The sequence below is a fragment of the Convolutriloba macropyga genome, chromosome 10 (assembly GCF_964194025.1).
Source record: "Convolutriloba macropyga chromosome 10, txConMacr16.3, whole genome shotgun sequence".
NCBI lineage: Eukaryota > Metazoa > Xenacoelomorpha > Acoela > Convolutidae > Convolutriloba > Convolutriloba macropyga.
The window spans coordinates 60,796,731-60,818,334 of NC_134477.1; the positions used below are offsets into that span (position 1 = coordinate 60,796,731).

Sequence of the window (21,604 nt, forward strand, 5' to 3'; positions counted from 1 at the left end):
ACTCTAATAGGGTTAACAAACAGTTTTTTGGACGACAAACTCATTGTAAGATGTGAACATTTAGAAGAGCAAATGAAAGTAGTTAGAAAATGTCTTATAAAGCTGGACGACAAGAAAATGGGAATAAACTCACCAAAATGTCATTTTGCAAAAAAATAGACGGAATAGTTTGCTTACAGGTCTACAAAAAGTGGCATCAAACAAACAGACTCAATATCAAGCCAAATATTAATTTCAAAATCGCCTAATATTATGAAAAAATTAATATTCTTTCTCGGTTCCGTCAACCATCTAAGTGAATTCTAACCAAATTTATCAAAAATAGCCTTCCAGTGAGACGATTATCGAAAAAATTAGAAAAAGGCCTTTGGACCAAAAATTACTTAATGAATTTTGAGGAAATGAACACGGAAATCGCTGAAGCAATAGAAAGTAGACATTGTAATACTAATCTCGAAAATAGAGTAAAATGCGACGCATCACGACAAGGTCGAGATACTGCCCTAGAACAACTGAAACACGAAGAGTTCAAAGCGTTGGCTTTTATATCACTTTTTTTAAATTCAGTCAAAACAAGATATAGCCTGAAAGAACTTGAATTATAGGGTGTCGTGTTGACCTATAGAGCATTTAAAATGTTCCATTTGTATGGCCAAAATTTACAGTCATAGCAGGCCATCGTGCCCTGATTTCTATAATGAAGGAGCATCGCTCTGATAAATCGTTTATTAGTTCAATTACGCTGGGTCGACAGAGAATTGCCTTTCAATTTTGAAATTGAGTTTTTGCAAAGCACACGTAAAGGATTAGTCGATTACATTTTGTGCGAACCAAATCTCGTAGCACCCAATTTAACTCAATACGACGAGGTTTTCATTGACGAAAAACTGGATATAATCAAACGCGCCAAAAGAAGCTGCCTGGTAAACAAATCTAAGTTTGAGCGATACGCGCCGCAATTATCAGCGATCTGTCAATCGCGCAACCCAAATGAACTAATTACCACTCAAGTTTTTCCGCAAATGAATGATTCTATTCAGGCAACAGCAAAAACTAGCTCGAAGACAATTTCTACCAAATCCTCGAATAAAGCAGGTACTTCATGCAAAAATTTTTAATATTTTTTCATTTCACCAAATTAATTGCTACAAAACAGTTTGAAAATAAAGCTGAAAATTTTGAACGAATTTCCATTCACTATATTTTTTGTAATTGATATGCCCCGCAGAAGTAAAGAACAAAATACTCCCTCATGCGTGCATTTTGATAAAGAAGGCAGAAGCCAGGTTCCCACTTAATCGCAAATAAGAGAAACACGCACTACTGATGCCACACGCATAGCGGAAACAACCATAAATACGTCAACGGAAATCTACGCAAACGCATTTAACATTGCCAAATTTTTGACAAAGAAGCTATTGAAGAAAGTTTACGAAAATTTTGACAAAGAAGCTACTGGCTAGCTTGACAAAAGATGACATACTTCATTACGAACGAGACTTCGTACTGACGGGTAATAAGAACGCTGTAAACAAAACATCACCTAATCTGGCGCGACTTGCACGTGAAGTCAGGTTGTATTCGCATCATCGCGTTACCACGTGCCATAGGAGATGCGTCAATTGATTTTATCCACAGCAATCACCCTGGAAGCTGGGGTATGACTGATATGGGCATAATGTCTTGTGGCCCTATATCGACAGGAAATTTTCTGTTGAAAACTGCAAATAGCACAACCTGCGAAAAAACAATTAGGAATTTGAGAGCTCTCATCCCTTCAACTATATTTCAACCTACAAAACCATACAGCGAACCAAACGATGGACACAAATAGACATTGGCGGTCTGCCTGCCGGACAACACCAAAAGACTGGTGAGTTGGTTCGTGTAGTTGAAGTGGCCAATCGTAGTTGTTACTACTCAACTGCTCAGATCTTTGAACTCTTTTACGGTTCTGACAGCGTCGCATGCTTCGCCGTAAGTCACACGTCCACAGGATCGCTCGTCCTTCCGCTTGTAAAATTGGTACCAATTTTCCCAATGTCTTCTTTTGGTACTGAGGATGTTACCGAGTAAATAAATGTAAGCCAGAAAACATTAACCAATCAGCTTCAAGTATTTGACTTGCGTATTGAATTGCGTAGAGTTGTCAGAAAACGTTCGTTTAACCTATTTTTAAGTGAATATAAACAAGATATATATGGATTAAGTTGATTTTTGGCTTGATATTTTTAGGTTTTTCAGACGATTGCTGATCGATTGTGCACCAATTTTGACGTCAATAACATTGGACATTAAGGAGCATCAAAAAAAGTTGCCATCTAAATCTCACTTGTTGCTATGTACGGACAAATGTTAATACGTTGACTTATTGTCGTTTCTCTTTTTTAAATATCCCTAATTTGAATGAATTAAATCTATACGAAAGAGTTTTTTTACCCTTTATCATTATATTTGACTCAAGAAGGAGCTCACATGCCCTGTGACACGTTTTGATGACGTCGAAACCCATCGTCGATCGTCGATTGATGATAAAGACTGAAAACCTGTCGACAATAAAAAGAGGGTGAGGTGGCTTGAGGTATATAATGATAGCCCAAGTGAAGGTAACGGGTGTAAAATTATCAAATTTATCGGTTGAAGATTTATCGATAAAAGATTTTATCAGATATCGCCAGAAATTTGCCGACGGACTCTCATGTTTTTAGTTACCCGATTATTAGTAAAATATTAACATGGAAGGAAGAACCGAGACCAAACTGCTCAACGGTTTATCAGCAGTAGTATACGCTGTTTTGAAACGGCCAGCCTTTAAAGATCAGCTTGAAAAAATATAAAATTAGTTTCTTTGTCATAAGCAACCTTGATACCCATTGAGGGACCTAATGGGTTTCTTTTTTTAAAAAATCAGAATCATGATATACATATATATATAATAGGAGCTAATAGCACCAGTTTTAAAAATTGTCTCTTTTTTTAAAACTGTGATATCAGTTACCAATGAGTGATCATAAAATTTAATATTTTTATACAATGTACAACAAATGGTTTACTTGGTTTGAGAATATAAATAACAAATGGAAATTTGTGGCTGAGATTCTAAAAGTTGAACTATTAGCTTCTTTAACCCGGAAAAGGTGATAATCAACTTCTAAGCAGTGGTCAAATCATATCAGATAGTTATGCAGGCGAACTAGAGAATTTTTCTTAAAAAATGAAAGTAGAGAATTTTTCTTGAAATACAATTGAGACCAATGGGTGTAAATTTGGACCCTTTTTTACCGGGTGTTATTCAATATGTTAAATATAATTGGTTTTATCTGCCTCCGACAAACGGTTTCGCTTTGATTGGACAGGCGGCCTATTAAGCAATATTTGTTGGACCTTGGGAGCAATATATACTACGATGTTAGTGTATATGTTATATAATAAAAATAAATTGTTACTTTTTAATTAAACATCTTCGAAAACAGTGAACACCATGTGAATTGATACAGTGTAACATTTTCAGAAACTTATTTAAGATAATATAAAAAAAAGTAATTTTATAAATCTATAGAATAATTATAATCAAACAGAAAATAATTTTCAAGCAGTTAACTGTCTTTCGATTTTATTTTTCATTCTGTACGATGAACTCTAGCTTTCCACTGAAGGAGTTCTTCAAACGTCCTTCAAATAAAAGATGAAGGGGTTTGCTCTTTTTCTGTTTGGTTTTGAGGGACAGGCTTATAATCGGCTTCAACGCAGTTAAGCTTTGAATTGCGAACACACAATGTCTCTACACATAAGTGAGCAATGCCGGGAAATGAAAGTTTTGTCATAGTTTTACCATTAGTCTGTTGTAATCACGGATTAACGTAATCCCCGATTTGGATTATATAATTAGCATAATTGCTCTTTCGCCCAAATTGTATTCATAGGAGATGCAATTCAGAGACTTAATTGTTCTTCTGAACAATGGTTTGGTCAGTAGCAAAACTGCTGTTTTTTATTCGCAATCAACGATAGGTATCCATAGGGACATTTATGAAACAAGACGACTCGGTAATGTGCAATCGCACATAAGCTACCGACCCCGCTCATCCACAAATTTGGCATGATTGTCTACCAAATGAGGAACATAGAAAAACCCAGAAATTCAAGTACTTTATAAAAAAATTAGTGTATGAACAAAAAGATAGCCTCCAAAGCAAATAACTCAGTGTTGGAGTAAAAATGGTGCATTAGACTTGTAAACGGTCCGTAACCGTTTAGCCCCCCAATCCTTCCCCTTGTTATTTAGTTCAAATTTATTGAGTTCATATTCATAATCGCTGTAAAAGTCATATCTTTAACTTTGATTTTTCATGACTTTCAATGCCAAACCTTTTTATTCATTATCATACATGAGTTTCATCGTGCCACACTTAACTTTGATAGTAAATGCGGGTATAAACCACACCTTTGTAAGCTATTATTTAACAAGCATACAAGCTTATAGAAGAACATACAGCAAAATAAACTCTTGAAAACCAGTCGTTGTCTCTGAAAGCGGATCAGACTAAAGAAAAGATAACAAATTTTGGCGCATCCTCGGTTTTAAAACCGAACCATCGACTCACAATACAGAGACAACTTAAAATTTCTGACTTGTAGTTTTTCACTAAAACTTTAAAAAATCCCACCACCTAGCTGAATTAAACGTGCTATAGATTTTTCCATCTGATATTTTAGCACTTCAAATTTCTAGGCTTTCAGGCTTTCTAAGTAAGTTACAGTTCGATGACCTTCCCCCTGCATCGTTCATTGCACTCCGAACATTATGATGCAATCCGCTCAATGCAGTTCTCTAGTCCATGCGGCTAGAGGTCCCACATTTGCTAATAAGATTGACTGGGGCCTGAGCGGGTGAGGCTGCGGGTTCTCTTTTGAACCAACGCATAGGCTGACGACGGGGATAGTCGAACATATAAATAGGTAGCAAAGCCTGATCTTTCTTAGATTATAGCACGTTCTAGTTCAGCTAAAACTCTCTGACCCTAAGTCTAGCGAAAGAGCATTTAAAATTTCAGGGTTTGCTTAAGCCCTTCTTACATTCAAACAGATACTCTAGCTGATTCTGATTTACAGTTTTGCACCTGCTGACACGCAAGTGCAAAAGTTTTTGTTTCTAGGCACAAAATTTTCCAAAAGGTAAAACAGTATCCTCCCCTGGTTAGGGTGTTTCTTTGCGACCGTGATCAGACAAAACCCTCCCCACAGCGCAAAGCGTGCATAATACAATTTAATAGAAAAAACAGCATTCAAGCAAGATTTGGTAAAACATAAGACAACCAAACCATTAATAGCTGTCCACAACAGCAGTATAAATAGCATTCAAGTTTTTTTTAGATACAAAAAAAACAATTAATAATTTTAAGTGCTAACTAAAAGTGCAGTGACTCATAACACTCATAGTGCAATAATTTTTTTGTGAATGTCATCGTGCAACCATAAACAAAGTAACCATTAACCAATGAGAAAAGCCAGAACCATGTCAAGCAAAACCAAAACAAAGTCAACCTCCAAGGCTCAACTCATGCAACTCTTGAAGTTCAAAGTCATTGAGTGGGAAGCAGCACAAGACCTACTCGACGAACAAATGCAACAAACAGAAGCAGCAACAGACCTCCAAGAGCTCGTTGACGAACTTCGACAGCAAAAGCGGAGCTTGATCGCATGTGTAACGAACTCATAGAACAGCAGTTGACACAAGAAGAGTTCGACACTGTTGCTGCAGAGTCTGCACGGAGAAATTGCAAATGGCTGAGAACCAAACAAAAAGTCAGATTGCTTCATGGGTCAAACCATCAAAAGTTCATCTCTTCCGACACCTCCTCGGAAGAGCCCAACAGAATACGCAGCAAGGTGGTTGTTTCAGGAAGCAGACGTAAACAACCAAGCGGAATGAGACGTAAAACGCCAATGCAAAATGCAGGTGAAAACGCTGAGAGCTGGGATGAGGTGTTCAGTTCTGATGACCATGATGGTGTACCGTTCAAAAACAGTCATTGTGATCTTCAAAAAGAAAAAACAAGTGTAGAAAAATACAATGCTCAGCAACAGAAACCAAAAGAGAACAGTGCGATACAGGAGCATCGCAGCTTCACTGAAGATGCGAAACAGGCTCAGAGTTGCCCGATTGTTGATGTGAATGTTCCAAATCAAGGTTTTGCTACCCTCAACATTTCTACCGATCAACCATCAGACACTGTGTACTGGAATTCCGGTACAGCAACCGGATTTCAACATCAAGCAATGCCTGACAATTTTACTCAAACTTTTGCAGACAATCAATATCCGCGGGATCAGCAGCAGTCACGTCATTTGCTCGGTAGTCAGAGACAAACAAAATGATGAACGCTCCCAACGGAGAGACCAACCGTCACTTCAATTTCATGCCGCAACAGTTTTCTGAGCAACAGTTCCAACAACGACCCCAGAGTTCTGATTGGACCAACCATCAAGTGATGATGAATGCGTTCAGTCTACCAAAGATTAGTCTTGACCATTTCTCAGGCGATCGTTTGATGTGGCATCAATGGTACAGCTTTTTCAAGTCAACCATTCACGACAATCCAGCTCTTTCAATTGTTCAGAAAATGACATACTTGCAAAACTCGGTAACTCACAAAGCAAAAGACTTCATCGATGGATACTCTTACAACGGAGACTTCTACGAGGAGGCCCTTCAGGAACTTATCAGAAAGTTTGGAAAGCCGCAGCATGTTGTGAGTGCGTACCTCACACAACTTGAACAATGGCCTAGGACCAGAATGGATGATCCCAGCAGCTTTGTAAGTTTTGCGTCCTTCCTCAGACGTTTGGTACAGACCTTTCGACTTCACCATTTTGAATCGGACCTGAAGGCTTCTGCGGTAGTTAAAGTTGCCAAGGAGAAGTTGACAACACCAATGACGATTCGCTGGAATCAACATGTAAGGAGCATGAGAATAGAGCAGCCAAATCTGGCTGACTTTGCAGATTGCATAAGCACATATGCAGAGGCTTGCGAGGATGTCTCTCCACAAAGACCACAAAGGACAGACCGGGTTGAACGGCCTTCCCAAGGCCAGAAACACTCCAACACAGTTCTTCAAGCCAGCTCAAATTGTCAACTATGCTCTGGGGATCACAACCTTGGTCGCTGCAAAGAATACCTGAGCAAGCCTGTAGCTGAACGTCAGCAATTGGTGAGGCATCACAACTTGTGTGTCAATTGCTTGAAGAGACATGAGGGTGGATTTTGTAAATCAAAGATTCGATGTCTTGTAGACAGATGCAATGGGTTTCATCATTCAACTCTCCATCGAGACGACTTCAGGACTTTGCAGAGAAATGATTTCCAAGCAACGAGTAAAGGGGGATTCCAATCCAGGAACAACCCGGTGCAGTCAAACTACGGTAGAAACTTCAACCATACAACGTCTCAGCTTTCGTCAACAACCAGTAACACGCCAAATACCAACAACAGAAGGGGATACAATCAAAACAGTTTCAACCCTCGTAATCCAAGCTATGGAAACAACAACTCGCATCAAACTGCCAATCAGCAGCACATCAATCCCCAGCAAACTAATGACAGAAGTAAAACAACTCACTTTCAATCAGTGACTAGCAACGAACTGAATGATGATTCATCAAAACTTCCACGGGTGCAACACCACACTTGTAGCAGAAATCGGGAACCCACATGGGTCAGAGCTTTTATTCCACTACAGGCAATACCGGTCACGCTCTTCTACAAAGACTTCAACATAGAGACCTATGCACTTTTGGACAGTGGGAGTGATAATACACAGATCACCCAAAACATTGCTGATGCTCTTCGGATTAGAGTCCCCAAAGATATAGAACTTCCTCTAGCTTCGCTACATGGGGAGCACACAGTAACAACAGCTGATGTCATGATTGGAATTGGTTCACTTCACAGCTCAAAACCGGTGACAAGTCTTCCTGTGTACCCAACCTCCATTGAGCAGTTCCAGATGCCAATTGTCCCCGCAGAAATGTTGAATAGATTTTGTAGAGACCATGATCATTTGGCAGAAATCAACTTCCTACAAATTCGTGACAACAAAATTGGAATTCTCATAGGGGCAGATGCTTTTCTGGCTACTGTTCCAAGACATTTCACTACCGGCAAACCAGGAACACCCTACGGAGTCAACACACTGTTAGGATGGACTTTGACAGGCCCTGTGCCACAAGAGTACTTTCAACCAAACCATAAAGGAAGCAGCAACCACAACATCACTCTTTTCAACCATCTCAAGCGAGGTATTGATGACCCGGACGAAAATCTTCTACATCTTTTTTGGACCTTTGAAGGTGTCAACTTTAGTCAGGGTTCTACGAAGGGACACAATGAAGAAGACCAGAAGGCAATAAAGACTTTGGCAGAGACCACACATCACAACGGGGAAAGATATGAGATTGGACTCCCTTGGCGAGAAAACGTCACGCTACCCAACAACTACTTCATGGCAAGAGTTCAGTGGCACGCCCTGCAGAAGCGATTAGAGAGAGACAACCAACTGAAACAGAGATATATGACCACTATCTTTGATGATATGGATAAGGGATACATAGCAGCTGTTATGGAGGGTGAATGAATACTCCTTCAATCATGTCAAATTGATGCATAAAACTCACTTAAGCGGAAACTTTTGAGGCAGTAAATTTTAATTTCTGATGTCAATTATTTTGTTCTTTTCTGATAAATTTATTTGCTAAGTTTTGTTGTTGCTTGCCGGAGTGTAAACGGTCCGTAACCGTTTAGCCCCCCAATCCTTCCCCTTGTTATTTAGTTCAAATTTATTGAGTTCATATTCATAATCGCTGTAAAAGTCATATCTTTAACTTTGATTTTTCATGACTTTCGATGCCAAACCTTTTTATTCATTATCATACATGAGTTTCATCGTGCCACACTTAACTTTGATAGTAAATGCGGGTATAAACCACACCTTTGTAAGCTATTATTTAACAAGCATACAAGCTTATAGAAGAACATACAGCAAAATAAACTCTTGAAAACCAGTCGTTGTCTCTGAAAGCGGATCAGACTAAAGAAAAGATAACAAGACTGATGATATGTGCAAATGTTAAGAAACGAGTCAAGACGAACAGCAAAATCAAACAACAACAAAAAAAAAGTTAATTACATCAAAAACTTCATGTCCGCTTCAAAAAAACAAAATTCATTAACAAAGTCAAAATAGCGTAGGATAAAACTGATATTGAAAGAAATAACTTGAAATTCAACAGAAAATATATGGGAGTAGTCAATTAAAAAGCCTGGTAACAATTGGACAATAAATAACAGAAACAGTAAAGTTGAAAAGTTTGCTTTTTTTTAAAAAAACATTTATTTTAAAAGTAATGAAAACATTAGAAATCAACAAAAATATCCCATAGGTGAAAAATTATCAATTCTTTTGTAGAAGGGATTAAGAACTGCCTGTACTCAACTTTTTATGTTATGCGGTTACAAAAAGAACAACAAATAGACAACAAACAAAAAATCAATTAAAACTTGGCAGAAAACGCTTTCGAAACCGTAAAGCCATACTATGGCCATCAAAATATGTTTGACTGCACTTTCTGCAAGCACCGATAATGCTTTATGTGACCTCTTATAATGGAAGCTATTTAAAAATAGACATAAATGAAAAAAGTGCAAAATTAAGTAACACTATATTTTTTTCGAAAAAAATTTTCAAAGACATGAAAGCCATTTATTACAGAACGGAATAATATAAAGGGACGTATGTTCTTCCAAAGGAAAACCTTGAGAATTGCAATTATCCTGAATATGTCTTACGTCTACAAAAAGAACGTGAAACATGACAAAAATCAGGAAACAATTTACTTTATTTTCCGTGTCGAAGCCAGTAAAGTCAATGAATTCTTTAAAAACATTAGATGTTGTGACATCAGTCCCTTTTGAAAGCTTCCTTTGCCACAATATTGTCATAACTAGCCTGCAATTAACGAGACTAGATAACAAACAGACAATAAAAGTAACAGGAGTGCGAAGTTAAAAAGTGATTTTTTTTTAAAATTGGAAAACAACTGTTTTCAGAGTCATGAAAGCCATGAGATATCTACTAATATCAGAATATCGGCTAATCTATTCTTCTATGAAAAGCCAATGAAACCAGGTCAAAAAACAGCAAATTTCACAGGACTAACAAGACAAAGCAAAACCGACAGTTAACGGAAAAATTTTTTAAAAAATCAAATAAGTTCTTCGAGAAAGTGGTGCCGAAGCCTTTAAAATCATAATCTATATCTTTAAGGATTTTAAGATTATCAATAGTGCCTCATTTTCAAACTAAGGAATATGATATTTGAACTGTCAATAACGTGATAATTTGACAAAATTTGAAAACGTGAAAAATGGGCAAAAACCCAAAATTTTTTTTATAAAAATTGCGATTTCTAGTAGTATTAAAGCCAGAAAACCATAAATTAAGGCGTAAAACCGCAATAAAGATTGAATTTGATATCAATAGAAAGAAGAAGCACTTTCTCAATGCTTCCAATAAGCTACGAGTAGGCAAAATTAAGAGAAACATAGAGACATAGTTCAATAATTCATTGTTTATTAAAAATCAAATACTTTTTAAAAGTTAAAAGGACTAGAAGCTTTCAAGTAATCAAATTGATACAAAAATGTGGAACTAATTCGGAAGCCAATTGTATCTATCATTAGTGAGCTTTGGTTTGAAATGTTCTGTTAGTTTATAAATGAAGAAAAGATCGTATTTTTTTATAAAAAAGATCGACTGATTACAATCCGAGTTTTTTTGGGATCATACCAGTTCAAGATTGGTCCAAAACTAGCCGTGTTAATGCTGTCTGTTCATAAGGAACACTTAATCATCCGAATGTTATAGTTAATGATATTTTGTTAGTTGAAGAATCAACGAAAAAAATTAGCCGAATTTGAAGTAGAAAAAGTCCCATTTTTAGTCTAGTGTTGTTTGGGTCTGTACTTCCTGTAAATTTCGTCAAGCTGGACTTGAAAAATTTATTTTGTGCTGTTTTTGATGAAAAAATCCTTATTTTGAAATATCTAGCCGGCTTTTTTTGACAAAAAAATTAACATAAATAACTTCAATATTTTTTTTGTCTTTACAAATATAAATCAACCACACTTTCTAAAAGTATAACAAAGTTTACCAAAATTGGCGAAGTTTTAGTCGAAAATCCCGCAAAATCTGAATAAAGTCTCGCCGAAACTCACTCTATTCTCTCAAAATTTAAACCTCGATAACTCCCTGTAAAATACAAAATTTAAAAAAAATCTTTTTAATTCCATATTCTACGCTGGACAAGCTTTCTAATGATACCAGTGTCAACTCTCTACGATGAATATATCGATTGGCCAAAATTGACTAAACAATAAAACCATTTGAGTATATACTTCCTTCACCCTCAAGAGGTGTCGGAACAAAAAATGCCAATTAGGTTTTTTTTACTTCGGTCTAACTGATGCTGTCTTATTTATTAGATACCGCATGAAAATTGGTTACTTATAACAACATTTAAAAAAAAGTGAAAAAATTCAGTTCATTTATTAGAGAAATTGGACATTTAATTCAATCTAACTGAGTGTCTGATTTTTTACCGCAGTTCCATTGCAATTCTAACGGCCTACTGAAAGCCCAATCGTTATCCTGGATATAAGATTGCATTTATTTGAGATTTTTTATTTGAAAATTTGTGATCGAAAAAATGAATAACAAGTAACAACTTATTGTGAATTGGTTAATTGTTCCGACCCCATTTGTGGGGGGGGAGCAACTATATACTCAAATGGGTTTTTTTGTTCATACAAATTTGGCCGATCGATATCTTCATAGTAGAAAAATGTGAATGGTATCATTAAAAAGATTTTTTTTGAACTTCGCTTTTTTTAAAGAGTTATTGGACAAGTTTTTTTGAAGAGTTTTTTAATGAACAACGGGATGTTTGGCATGATTTTGTTCACTTTTAGTGCCAATTTTCTTCAAATTAAGATTTTTTTAAAAAAAAAATAATTCAAAATTGCATTTCGCGACACAAAATGAATCAATTTTGAGCTCCTAATAGACGAAGGAAAAACAATAGAAAGACTAGTTCTGGTCTTCATATCAAAAAAAAATTCGAATTCTTCTTGAGAGCTCTTTTTTAGAACTTTTCATATTTTTTGGTTTTCTTTTGTCAACTAGTGTCAATTTTTATATCGAGATTCCGTTAATAAAAACCTGATTCACAGTCTAATGAAGACCAATGAACAAAAACTCGTTTTCAAGGAATCACTCGTGCTTTTTTGGCTTCGACTCTGAGTTTTTGTCAATATAAAGGAAATTCTGATATTATTTCTGAGGTTTTACTAAATTTTTGGAGTCCTGTGGCATAGACTCGTTGAGAAAAAGTGCAATAGGTTTTGCAATGAACATTATGTGAACCTTTCTAGAGCTTTAAGTGGACAGCTAATGACTGTTAAGCCTTTAAATAAGATTTTTCTGGAAATTTTTATAACATTAACTGATCATAAACTTGCTTTCGTGAATTGTAAGTCAGTTTTCGCAATGACATGACACCCTTCTTTTCTTATTGAGATGTCGATGTCTTATTGATTACCTATGTTTGACAAATATCCTTGTCCTCCAATCAAGACACAACTGAGCGCATTTATTGACTTCCATTAAAAGCTATTGATTTTAATGGCTGTTCAGATTTTAGAAATGATTTTTCGAGTTAATTATTTAACATCAAGCGATCTTAGGCTTGTTCTCGTAAACTGTATGTCAGTCTCAGTAATGATGGGACCCCCTTCCTTTCTACTTGAATCAATATTTATCTAGTTAGCGGTTTTATCTTCCAGCTATTGGTGTTAAGACTTCGATGCACGAGTTTTCACAGTTTTTTAAAAAAATTTTTGGACTTTTTTTTGTAATTTTGCTTCCTTTTGGGGTCCTGACACATTATCCTATTATTGATAGTTGCATTGGCTTAGAGACAATTTCAATGTATCATAAATGAAGTTTTCACGGAAAAGCTTATGGTTTAAAAGGCTTCGACATTTTCTTTTCGCACTTTTCTTCTTTATTTTTGAATTTTGCCTGTTTTTGTTGTTGTTGTTTTCACAGTCAATTACTTATTGTAATGTTTTATTGATGACTGACGAATGCCAAGCATCTTTGTTGTCTCACTGAGGCGTAACATAGCGTACTTATTGGCTTCGGTTGAGAAATTTTGATTTTAATGACGTTGGTACTACGGGTTTTCTCAAAATTTTCGTGATTTTAATGTATGTTGTTTGATTTGTTCGAGTCAAATTGTTAAGAAGAGGAATCCCATTGCCTTTAGCAAAATTAATGGAAAAGAGAAAAATTATTACTGAAAAGTTCACTTTTTAATGGCTTCGATTTCTTCATTCTCTAGGTAGCGGTAAACCTAGTCTTAAAGTTTATGATACTATACAATTTTAAAATTTTTCAGGATTTTTAACTTTCTTCAGTTTCTGTTGTTCTTTTCGTCAATTTGTAATTGATTCTCATTTTTGAGAGGTCCCATACAGTTCATTGTATTTTAAAAAGTTATCATGTTTACTGATATTATGACGTAACTGAAGTTTTGTTTGTGGGACTAAATGCATTTTCATAGAGTTATGTGAGTAATGTATTTGAATTCATTTTTCTCTTCTTTTGGCACAATCGCGTTGTAACAAATCCCCATGTTTTACGAATGCGGCCCAATTACACGTATTTGTTCATTCAGTATAAATTTGGCCGAGTTACTATACCCACAAACTGAAAAAAATACATAATAGTCAGATAATAGCTATTGGTTTTAATGGGTTCACTATTTTTGTTTTCGCAATGTTTGTAATTTTTTGTTCGTAAATTTTTGAGCTTTTCTGCATCTTTAGTCCGTTCCTATGACTTAGTCTAACCAAAAACAGGTCCTATTGGTTTCATTCTGACTTCTTATTTAATTTATCAAGAACTATTTTGTTAAAGATTTTTAATGATATTGAAGACTTTTGAAAGTGTTTTTTTTAACAAATATGGATAGATTTTGATTTTTGCCTTGCTGTTTCTTCTTTTCGTCGACTTGTAACCTAGTCTCATTAGGGAAAAAATCTATCTGCTGTTTAGTTAGGAAGAAGTTAATATGTGTAGTTATGTTTTTGTTTGATTGACGATGTCACTAGGTGCTTCTTAGATATTGAGTTTGTTATTGTTTTTGATTTTTTGTTTTAACTTTTTTTGTTTTTGCTTTTTGTTGTTGTTTTGATTTTTCTCGTAGTCTTTTTAACGGCAGATATCGTTGTAATGAGGCATGGCATGATTTAATTCAAGTATTAGTTGGGTTGTGTAACATTTGTTTTTAATCTCAAAAATACATTTTTGGTTATCTCTTTGTCAAAAATGTAAGTCAAAAGACAGTTAAGTCAAAAATGTAGATGAGCACGGCTCGGTACATCATTTGTGAACGCACATTAACGAGCCTCCTTGTTTTCATTTATAGCTACCACAGTCAGCTGACTAACTTCTTCGAAAAACGGATCTAGCTTTAGAACTTTTTAGTTGGGTAAGCTACGAAAAGTTTTAATTTTTGTGCATTATCTTAATGTGTACATTTTTTGCTATTCTTTAAAATAAGATTATAATACTGCAAAAAATAACGGTTTTTTAAAAGAATTAGACAAGCCTAGATTTTGAAACCACTCCCTCATAGGGTGTTTTCGATAATCAATTTTGTTCTTTTTCATTTAATTTTTTAATATTTATATAATTTTAATTTTGAAAAAGTTTCAGTTCCCTGCAAACTCAATGACTCTGCAAAATGAACTGAACAAATATACTCATGTATATGATGAACTGAGAAAGTAAATACTGTTTTTTAAAAATTTTTTAAAAACTTATTGTTAATGTTTTCCATTTGGTTTGAAATCAAATTTACTGCAATAAATGAACAGATATCAATGAAAGTTGTTCTTTTAAGTAAATTGATGGTTGATTCAATCATCCTTAACACATATGTCCATCAATTGACACAATTGTTCTGGCTCTTTGTTATACACTTCTTTGCAGAGGTTTCTGTCGAAGGGTTTTTCAATTCCGGCTCCTTGGGCAGCCACTGCAACCCCATTGCAAAAAGCGTTAGTCAAAATATTGGGAGTCATAACTGAAATGCCTGCAGCCGTTTCCATACCTGAAATAAAATTAAAGAATCACAACTAATTAACCAAAGTTTTAAATTTTTTTCATTACGAGCTACCGCCAATAGCCGAAAAAAAGTGGCCTATCTTAATACAAGAAAAAAGAGCCTCAGTGTGTGAGTTTATTTAGAGTGTTTGAGTTTTAAGGAACGATTAGACTCATTGGTTTTAATTATCTTCAAGAACTTAATCAACAGGTCAAACCAACCTCAAAAGGTCCAAAAATGAAAACACAAGATTACTGATCAAAAAGTCACACTGCATTGAGTTAGGGTCGCTAACAAGCAGCGGACATTCAGAAAACAATAAATAATGAAATATGAATTGAAATTAGAGCCATGAAAAACCCATGTTTTACCAAGTATTTTATCTTTACGCCATTTTGAAAAGAAAAAAATATATATTTTACCGTTTCTGATTACTGATCAGTACACGCTTTGCAGTCATCTCGATCTCCCGTGCTCCTATCGGATGATTTAATAGCGAAAGTTCCAAGAACCAGCGCCGAGATCAACAAAGACACTGTGAAAAAATGAGATTGCATTTCTACAGTCCGCTCAAGCTTATGCTGAGATTTCAATTTTTGAAGTTGGGTTCTAAGATTTTGGTATTTATACGGAGAGTTTTCATTGTTAGTGGTTGAGTTGTCTATGAAAATTTATGGCGCATTTTTGAAGTCTTTTGTATGTATTACTTTACGAGACAGGACAAAAGGGTTTAAACGGCACTTAGGTCTCAAATTATGTGAAACAAAACAATTCAGGTGTATACAATGTCGTAATTATTTAATAGTGTCCTCCTCTCCTAACTCCCCTCCCCTCCTCCTGATCTTGACTTTATTAGTCTATTCAATTGGTAGATATTTTCTGTCGAGCTTGCATTCTCGAATAGAAAACTTCGTTCGTTCGGATGAGTTCTCATTTTTTATTACAAACCCCCACGGAAATAACCACCCCCCCCCCCGCCCCCCCACGCAAATTACGATATGATTTTGGTGGTTATTTCAGGTGCGGTATCTAATTATTTTCGTCACAAAAAAACTGGATATTTTGTGAAGCTGCTACCTAAATAAGTAGGCTGAATTAGGAGTTTAGGTAACCGTAATGCATTAGAATGTATTTTCAAGTTTAAGCGTTGAAAAATATTTCTATAGTTGAATGAGAGGATTTATGACTCGATGCCATCGTCCAAGTTATTATGACTAGCAAAATTCTCCCAAAAATGGTGCACAAAGTTTTGGCCCTCTGGTGTAACTTTTGACGGTATTGAGGCTGGGGGAGGGAGGGAAGGAGGGAGGGAGAGGGGGGGGGGGGGGGTTGGCGCTTTCAGAAAGTGAAAGAGCTTAACTATATTTTTTGGTCATAATGAATAGGCATTTATGATCGAAATTCAAATCGGAATTCAAGTTTAAAAAGTTGCCAAATGGTGGTCTAATATTTTACAAAATTGAGACCTCATTAGAGTTTAGCCGTACAATTGAATGATGCGTTTACGTGAACTTTTGCTACGGATCGGAGGAAACTAATAGAAAAAGCCTACCTTGTTGTAACTATCAATATAAACCAAATAAACCAGGATTAGGTACGCTACCCAAGACAGGTATTGGCCAGACCGACTTGGGTCACATATAGGGTGGGGGATGCGCCTTTGGTCTGGCCAAAACGCATAATTCTGTCTGTTTGATCTGGCCCGCACCCAATTTTTGGTATGTTTGGCCTCGACAATACCCACAAATTGGTCTGGCCCACACCCAATTTTTGGTCTCTAGTTTGGTCTCGACAATACCCACAATTCGGTCTGTTCGGTCGGGCGAATACCCACATTTTGGCCTGTTTGGTCTAGCCAATACCCACATTCTGGTCCGTTTGGTCTGGGCAGTTTGGTCTGAACGGCAGTCTGGAATAGGTTCTGTTCAATCAGGTCGATGATCGCCAAAGTCTGTTTGGTCTGGCATATATGTGGCGTTTAGTTACAATTGAACGATTCTTGTGGTCCCCGCCCGATTGAAAGCAGTAAAAAATCATCATATTTCTTGAACTCAGTTAACGCTCTTATATAAACATAACCACTAAAGTCAAATTCGAATAACAGGAATGCATTCTTCTATTCTCATACGGATGGACAGGGCTTAGTCCCAGTGCTGATCAATATAATCTTGTGTCTTGTTCAATAAAGAAGAGACATCATGACTGCTTGGCCAGAACAACCAACAGCAGGATTATCAAACCCATATAACCGCCCAAACAAATAACAAATCAACGTTTTTCCTTGTATTTAATTGTTGCAAATAAACTTGGTTAACTAAACGGTGGTTAACAATACAACATATCAACAGTTTATGAATCTCATTTCATCGCCATTTTTTTATTTTTCCACATGTAAAATGTTTGTTTTTATTCTCCCCACTTTGGTCAGGTAAGAATAAAAATATTAGAACTGCACATTAATAAGGCTCCCGTTTGCTGCAATCGTTTTGGCGGCTCATCATAAAAGGACCAATCTAGACTCTTCTTATTCTGAATTGGTTAAATCTGGCCAAAAAGAGCGAGTCAAATAGTACCGGAAGTTTTTTGTACATTCGGATGTGCTGAATTTGTGCTGAAACTTCGTAAGAAATGCGCTGAAAAAAAGTGCTCAAACTTTTGCAAAATTGTACTCAAAATGCGCTGAAATTGTATAAGAAGTGCGCTTAATATGCGGTGAAACTTTGAATTTTCAGCGCCTTTTCAAAGTTTAAGCGAATTTCAGCGCATTCAGCGCTTGTCTTTCATAATTTCAGCGCATTCAAAAAAATGCGCTGAAACGGCGCTGACATCTCGACCCGCGACCCGATGCCCACTCGACTAAGCAAGCAATCCAATTGCTGTTATAGGATAATTTTCCTCCAGTTTTGAGATCAATTAATGACACCACCTGAGCTACAGAGCTTACATAAGCTTCCATCACTTGATCAGTTGATCACCTGACTCAAGTTCAAGAGAAGTCATGTTAAAGTCATGTATTTGTTGCTTAAAATGCTATCAATGATGTTTTCAAAAATTGTGTGTTGAAGAGTGTCAGCCCCCCCCCCCCCATTGATTGGATCACAAGCAACTTTCGAATACGTGATTGTTGAGTATTTGAGATGGAGAGCGCCCGGTGAATCAAAAACTACGCTCCAATTTTTCTTCCTGTTTTTTTCCTAACTTTTCTCTCCAGGAAATTCAAGTGGAAACTTTTTGAGGTTTTCAAGTTCTTTCTTTTAGTGCTTAGTTAGTGGCGGGATAGCCGAGAGGTAAAGTGAGTGCGTCACACGCCAATGATTGAGAGTTTAATCCCCTGCCTCCGTGAAGCTGTCTGTGGGAGATGAGCTCTTATCTAACCGTAGCTTCAGGTTGACCATCGCCTGACCAATGTTGGCTGCAGTGATGGTGCCACAAGAAAGTCTCAGACGCAAAAATGTGACTGTATTCATCGAAAAGGAGCAATGCTGCTCATAAAAAGAGCAGTCTGTAATGTGGGGAATAATCAGAAAAAGGGCAGCTGAGAACAGGCTACTGTAGGTCTATTGCGGTTCCGCAGCGATTACGCAGAAACCATAATTATTATTATTTTCCCCGATGGGAAAAGTCGAAACAATTTTCCCACCCTTGAGAATTCCGAGAAAACTGAAAACCTTTAAAACAGAACACACTTTAAAACTACGTATAATACTCACTGTGGTTCAAGATGAGTACTTTTTGGAGTATAAAAGTTAACGCTATAACTATAGTTCTCAACTTTATAATTCCTCGGCCTGGATTCTCTATCAAGAAGTTTTATGTTACGATGATGGTATCCTCATTTCTTAAATGCTGATTTTCCTTGATGGCTGACATCAGTCTGTTTGCTAACTATTACACACTTGGCTGAGTTAGTTTGTGATTTTTTGAGGTTTTATAAACGGAGTAGCATTTTACACTATGAAACCAAAAAGATACGTACACCTAACGAATTTTCATAAATAGCCACAAACATGAAATAATACATTTTGAGTTCAAATCAATTCTCTAGGAATTTAGCTACAGTTTAAATTTCAAGTGTACTCGAGACGGAAAAGATATAGCATAAAATTTAAATTAATGTCAGATCTTAGTAATTTTATTAAGTTTGATCATAACAGCTCTTTTTTATTAGCCAGGCTGCCAAAAGGAATTTTGATGACAAATATTGCTGGACACTTTCGTTGATGAATCGAATATCAATGTGGTGTCCTGAATCGTCCTTCTTCTCGTAAGGATAATTCGAAAACTGCAAGTATGAATTGGATAGCAGGCTGTAGGCCGCATCGCTGTGCGAATTAGATCCATCATCGGCGGGTGATTGGTTTTCGTGGCTATCCGAACTCGAGTTTTCATCGTTATTGCTACGAATTTGATTAGTTCCTTTTTCTTTCTATTTATAATAAATTTTGACAATTAAATAATTATTTAATTATCAACATATCACCAATTTGGTGGGTGGGGGTCGGGGAGGATTTTGGGTCTTAAAGACCATAAGCTTATAGACTTCCAAAAAGTTTTTTCTGGTTAAAGAAATTGATAATTTTCTGCATTTTCAGAACAAAAACAAATTTTGCGTTCATTCAACTTGAAGCATAGCAAACAATTTTCCGAAGAGAACAAGCAAATAAAAAGTGTAAAATGTCGGAAAAGAAACAATGGATCCATTCTCGGATTTAGACGAATCATCTGAATTTTTGAAATCATCTCTCAGCTCTGGCATGTAACCGACCTCCTTCGACCACTTATCCAGATAATCCTGATCTGCTAATTTAAGATCCGAGATTACTTTTGGCTTTCTCAATTTCGCGTCCACGAATAGTTTCAAATCATCGTCTGAACCGTGACATGATTTGTTCAAATTGAAGAATGTATGTTTTCCTGATTCAGAAGTTGATGGGTTGAAAAAATGGGGGACGCAGTAGATGCAGAGGTCTTTGCCGCCCTTTTGGTTTTTGATACCTAGACAGTCACCCTGGGACCATAGATTGTGCATATCATCGCTTATTGTTCGGAGGCTGCCCAAACAATCCCCACCATCCTGGAAAATAAAAAGTCTTGCTGCCATCAAAACTTTCGACTTTAATTGTCGCAGAAATTAAATTTCGATGTTTGGTTGGTTCCCTTATTTGATCACTTTGAAAAGACCCCGCTTATACAGGCACCCTCAACCACAAAAAGAAGAAAACAGAAACTAACATCTCAACTATAAACACCAATGCATACACGCGCTCAGAAGCCTACGCAAGCACTGACTCGCCGCGAAGTCTGGGTTCCAGGTCTCAGATACCGAGTTTTTGATAATAAATATTTTTACTCCTGTAACATCAATATCCGTGCAGAAGTTTGCCGCTATAATTGAAAACGGAAGCGTACCTGAACACAGTTGAGTCCGAAGCGGTTAGCAATCATCTTTGTGATACCAAGAGATCCGTATTCTACGGTCAGTTGATATGTGTTATCAGCATCGGCTCTTTTTGTATCTTTAGGAAGACATAGTACATCCAGCTTGTTCACATATTGTAGGATGCTCTTTGTTATCTTAATTTCACGTTGTTTCTTGTCAAAAACAGCGTCCAATATAAGAGTTTTGGTTGCTTTTGATGCTAAAACAACCGTATTAAATACTTTTCAATATAAATTTTATCTAAGCAATTTTATCTGATTGTTACATTTACGCTGTATTGTTTCGACCGCATCAATTTTTATCGCTCATATCGTAGTTAGAACTCAACTTATGAGAAAACTTCAAAGTTTACCAGGCTGGTGAAATTTGAAGTATATCCTGTCCAGCATCCTAATTAAAGTCTAGGCAAAGTTTTTTATGGGTGGACTTTCCATACCATTTATTAGTTGAGTATGGTATCTACAATGATTAGTTTCATTAAATGACTTTTTTTCTGCCAGCAAAATACAAAGAATCAACAGAGAAACGCCAATAAAGCATTATATCAGGGCAATTAAACTTCACTCGAAGTTTAAATGTAAAAAGATAACACATTTTGAACGCTTCAGATCAATTAGTTGTCGAGAAATTAGAATAACCTACCTTATTTTATTCAATCAAAGACTGGGTATGAAGCCTACTTGAAAACGTATTTGTCTGCCTGTAGGAGTAACACTCAATTTTGATGGAGGAATAGGAAACATAATTGAAATGAGTTCAACAAAATTGGAACGAAGTTATGTTCTTGCGACATACAAGAAAAAGCCCCGCGCCAAAGATATTTGATAAAGAAAAAAAGGTTAAATAAAAATTCATTTGACTTAATGAAACCAAGAAAAAAATGTTTCCCCTATCTGTATTTTTAATTTATAAGAAATCAAGGAGGCTCAGTAA

At 36.2% G+C, this 21,604-nt stretch overlaps 2 protein-coding genes and 1 long non-coding RNA gene across 3 annotated transcripts; 1 reads left to right on the forward strand and 2 right to left on the reverse strand.

Moving 5' to 3' along the window:
* Nucleotides 1–6,374: 6,374 nt before the first annotated feature.
* Nucleotides 6,375–8,636, forward strand: LOC142348108 (uncharacterized). The gene has a single exon (XM_075399275.1). It carries the CDS (start codon nucleotides 6,375–6,377, stop codon nucleotides 8,634–8,636), a length of 2,262 nt encoding a protein of 753 aa, XP_075255390.1.
* A 6,238-nt stretch (nucleotides 8,637–14,874) lies between these two features.
* On the reverse strand, nucleotides 14,875–15,816 carry LOC142348786 (uncharacterized). Its single transcript, XR_012760776.1, has 2 exons — nucleotides 15,654–15,816; nucleotides 14,875–15,237 (listed from the first exon to the last, which is right to left on the reverse strand). It is a non-coding gene; the product is annotated as an uncharacterized LOC142348786 (long non-coding RNA).
* A 3,509-nt stretch (nucleotides 15,817–19,325) lies between these two features.
* LOC142348109 (uncharacterized) lies at nucleotides 19,326–21,060 on the reverse strand. The gene is made up of 4 exons (XM_075399276.1): nucleotides 21,024–21,060; nucleotides 20,641–20,870; nucleotides 19,922–20,305; nucleotides 19,326–19,628 (listed from the first exon to the last, which is right to left on the reverse strand). Exons 1-4 carry the CDS (start codon nucleotides 21,058–21,060, stop codon nucleotides 19,623–19,625), a joined length of 657 nt encoding a protein of 218 aa, XP_075255391.1. The 3' UTR covers nucleotides 19,326–19,622.
* Nucleotides 21,061–21,604: the final 544 nt, after the last annotated feature.